Consider the following 4410-nt stretch of genomic DNA (forward strand, 5'->3'; position numbering starts at 1 on the left):
CTTAATACCGTCAAAACTGGTCGGCTGTTGACAGATGTTAGCGTGAGACAACCTTTTTAAATCCGCCTTGTAATTTCAGTAAAAAATTGTCAGATGTTGAGAAAAAGTGCTGTCCAAAACTAGCAATAATGCCCAAATACTGAGTGCTTATGATACTCCATATGACAAGGCAAGTTATTGGCGCCTTTAAATAACCAATGGCCACCCTGTTCCCGCGGCGATCGGTCCTTTGGATCAGAACAAGCTTGCACAAATAAAGATCGCCACCTGTGCATGAAAATTTGGCTAGAACAACAATAACAGCCAATAATAACTTGTATTCAATACAACGCAATGCATTGCATTTGAATTTCTAAGAAGATTTGCTGCAAATCTCCTCAAATAAGTAGATTTCCTCACACTGAAAATGTATGGGAGACCTCGTTGCAAAACATGAGATTTCCGAAATCTCGTCGCAAATCTAGATTTGCTCCAAGTGTTAAACCCCATTTACACTGCTCATTGCACATGAAAATTTAAAGCCCTCGTCAGCTAATTTTATTAGGAAAACAGATGATCGAGCCATTGAATCCCAATTTAAATAGCAGTGTAAACGTGGTTTTATATTTGATCCGATATTCCACATATAAGGTAGGTATTAAGATCGTTCCCTTTTGCTTATTTTATTTACCATTCTAGCGGATTCGTCAGCTTATGGATAAATAAAACGCGCTTCCTGCTAAGTAATTTAGTGCAGCACCGAAACCACATAAATAATCAAATAACAACAAAACAAACAAAGTAAGTCATTTTAATTTTAAATAAATGTTTCTCGGAGTTCATAAATGTGATTTTATTAAAATCCTTAGCAATTTTACCACTTCAGAACGTTTAATCAGCGAATAAATTTTTTGCGTTCTGCCTATTTTAGTTTTGTCAATCAAATTGAATGGTGATACCATATCTTTTAATAAATGGCGATATTAAAAATAATGAAAAAATCTGTGAAAACAATTTTAATTGTAATACTAAATTCGAGGAAACGTTTTTCGCATTTTCTTTTAAATATATTACACTTTTTAGCAAATAATTTTATTTTTCGTGATAAAGCTTAGTGTGCAACTCTAGTGAAATAATAGCCAAAAAATTATTCAAATTCGGCCACAATTATAAATCGATGCTTGTAGCCATCTTGAACTCTACATAACTATATTTCACTGGCGACATAAAAGGACGTTTACATTGAAGTTTCTATGATCTGTATTTAACTAAATCCTGTCCGTTTAAACTGCGTTTTTGGGGATTTAAGTGACATACGCAAGCGTACATGCGTATAAAAGATAAATTGTACAATAAAAAACCGAATAGGTTGAACCTGCATGTGTTTCTACAATGAAGTGACTGTAAATTTTGTTGTGATTTGGAAAAACAAATAAAACAAAGAACTTTTCTATTTGAATGATTTTTACCTTTTACTTTGGTGCTTTGTTCGTAAGAAACCAATACAAAACTTTGTGTCACAAAAAGCTTCGATCAATACATGTAAACGAACATTACGTTAAGCACCACTTCGTATATTAGCTGATACTTTTAACATAAAAGCTGTTCCTCCCACATAAAAGCTTTGTATTTAACTTGTGTCAAAATTGCTTGTTGAACGAGATAAAACTCTTTTTACATATTTTCATTAAGTGTGGTAAAGCTTTTACAACAAATCATGTTAAATTCAAGAACCCTGCAGGCAAGTAACTAATTTGTTAGAAACCTGTTCAAAGGTTAACTTCAAAATGTTAGAGGCTTAAATTCTAAGTTATCCCCCAAATTTATTGATGGTTTTGATTTTAATCACGATATAATAGCTTTCACTGAGACATAATCCAAGATAATGTATATGATAGGGAAATTTTATGCCAACAGTTTCAAATTTTTAGATGTGATCGTAATGATTGTTTCAAAAGTAGAGAAAACGGAGTGCTTATGGCGGTGTCTTTTCGCCTTACGGCAGAAATTTCTCTGCCCTTACCGGTTGATATTAAAATTGTGGCTGTTTGATTTTTTCTTAAGAATTCAACACTTTGCAGCATAAGCTCGTTTGTTCCACCTAGTTCGAGAGTTGATATATATGTCAAGCATGCGTCGTCCATTTCTTATGCATTTAAATCAGCAAAGTCCAACGATATCTTAATTGCTCTCCTAGATTTCAATTTGCCAAACATAAAATGGATTGGTAGCCTAGACACTAATGATAATTAGTTGGTTGTAGTCTGTAGTCTGTAGAATTCATTTTTAGGTTCGACCGATTGGACTATTCTTCAATATTCGGAGTCATTAGTTGAGATGATCGAAATGTTTTATTCTATTTGGAAAAATGGAATATCTAGAGCTGTTCCGAAAAAAAATTATTTCTAGGAATACTGGTCCCCGTGAAATTCTGCTGCTTTATCAAGATTAAAGAATAGGAAAAATAAGCTTTATAAAAGATTTAAAAACAGTGGTTCTTCTTTGGGCTTCGTAAATTACTCCGTCATAAGATCGGAATATACTATCTTGAATAAAATACTATATCATGGCTATATATCGAGAACGAAGAATGAATTGGTATCTAATCCTAAATCTATTTATCGTTTCATTACAAATGGAATCCCTTCGTGTATTCTCAAATAGTGTGCAGAAAATTTTGCATTTTCTCACTCTATAATGCTGAATAAGTCTCTGGATGCTGGAGATCGAGCCATTAAATTCGGATTTAAAGAGCAGTGTAGACGGAGTTTAGACGTACTTTAAAACTTATCTAACAAGTAGTGTACCGTAAACAGCTAAGTACAATTTTTTTTCTCGCGAAGTGCACTATCTGTCAACGAGTTTTGGTTATGTGTGTGTATTATAGTTAAGAACTATAACACACAAACAACGAAAAATGGCGCGAACTAATAATATACTCAAAATCAAAGTTAAACTAACCACTGATTTTAACAGATAGTGAAATCAACCCTTTGTTGTTGGGCAACTGCCCCTACCTGAAGATGAATATATCTTAGCTGCAAACGAAAATTTCGCCAGAGGTACCCCTGCCCTTTTGTCCTAATGGTTTCACAAATTGTACAACTTATCCTCTGGTGCGAAAGTTCCACACAAACAATACTGCCTAAAAAGAATTTCGACTTGAACTTTTACAACCATAAGGTAACATTATTAACTTATCGCGAATACAACACATGAAAATGCCTACATACGCTGCTTTTGTTTTGAACCGGCATATGTCGGTTCTTCGGTATAAGTAAAAAGAAACAATGTCGTATTGGACATTTAGATGACAATAATATTGAATTTAGATGACAATAATAACAAGCAGTTTATCATCATAAATTTCCAATTCGATCATATCTGCCCCGGAGATATAACCAATAGAAATAAAACTTCGTGGTTATTGGAATAAAATTACCAGATTGTGTGTATAGCTTTTGAATTCACAGTGAATTAACATTTCCTTGTGAATAGTAAAACTGGAACTCATGAAATCTGGCAACATGTTTATTAAATTTCCAGCTTGTGTGAACTTTAACAATCGGACAATTATACTCTGAAATCTATAAACTAAAAATTGATGGTGCGAAACTTCTTATGACAAAAATAATAAACGGCGAAATAAAACCTAAGTTTTCCTTATTCATTTATTAAAAATGAATGTTTTATGTTGAACTTCCAGTGCTTCTTTTCTCTATACCCTTTGTTTTGGTGAATATTGGATTACTCTTAAGTGCTAATGTAGAAAAGAGCGTCGCAAAAAAGTTACAAAAACAAGTTGCCATAAACCTAAACAGAGTCCAGTATATTGATTTTTGTGTACAAGCGGATGCAAAATTGTTTTAATCAAATATATTTATAAATGTATAACTTAAAAAAATAATTTTACTAGAAATGTGATCAGTTTTGCAAAAGGAGGTAACAGACAATTATATTATGGAATGGAAAAAAATAAGGTAAATATATTAACATGTATATATATATATATATATATATATATATATATATATATATATATATATATATATATATATATATATATATATATATATATATATATATATATATATATATATATATAGAGTATATACGTTTTATATTTCTGTATAAATATCAGTATTTAAACGTCGCTTGTTATTTTGTTTTTTGGTATCCTATTTAACCTTTGGTTCCTTTTGTGCATTCTGCGAACTTATTAACGAGTTAGAAATGTTATTGCAAAATTCCCAATTGATTAGCCGGTATGCTTTAGTTGTAAGAATTAAAGTAGATAGTATACATTTTGCTAATTGTAGATTATGCTGTAAACAAAATAACATCAAAACAAAATAACATCAAAATTATAAGATGCATAAGTAAGTTAAATTAAAAATATTATGATTTGAAGGTTTAGCTGTGGGCCTCTGA

General features: G+C 31.5%; 1 protein-coding gene across 7 annotated transcripts in view; it reads left to right on the forward strand.

Moving 5' to 3' along the window:
* The first annotated feature begins 3497 nt into the window (after positions 1-3497).
* Positions 3498-4410, forward strand: part of LOC106092016 (zinc finger protein 609) — a 342622-nt gene continuing 341709 nt past the window's right edge. For 5 of the 7 annotated variants that reach the window (XM_059368806.1, XM_059368804.1, XM_059368809.1 and 2 more), the window contains exon 1: positions 3503-3959. In XM_059368806.1, coding sequence (XP_059224789.1) covers positions 3945-3959 — 15 coding nt within the window. In that variant the 5' untranslated portion in view covers positions 3503-3944. Of the gene's footprint in view, positions 3960-4410 lie in introns of all 7 variants that reach the window. The other 2 variants (XM_059368805.1, XM_059368812.1) reach the window with 2 other exon arrangements.

The sequence above is a fragment of the Stomoxys calcitrans genome, chromosome 5 (assembly GCF_963082655.1).
Source record: "Stomoxys calcitrans chromosome 5, idStoCalc2.1, whole genome shotgun sequence".
NCBI classification, from domain to species: Eukaryota; Metazoa; Arthropoda; class Insecta; order Diptera; family Muscidae; genus Stomoxys; species Stomoxys calcitrans.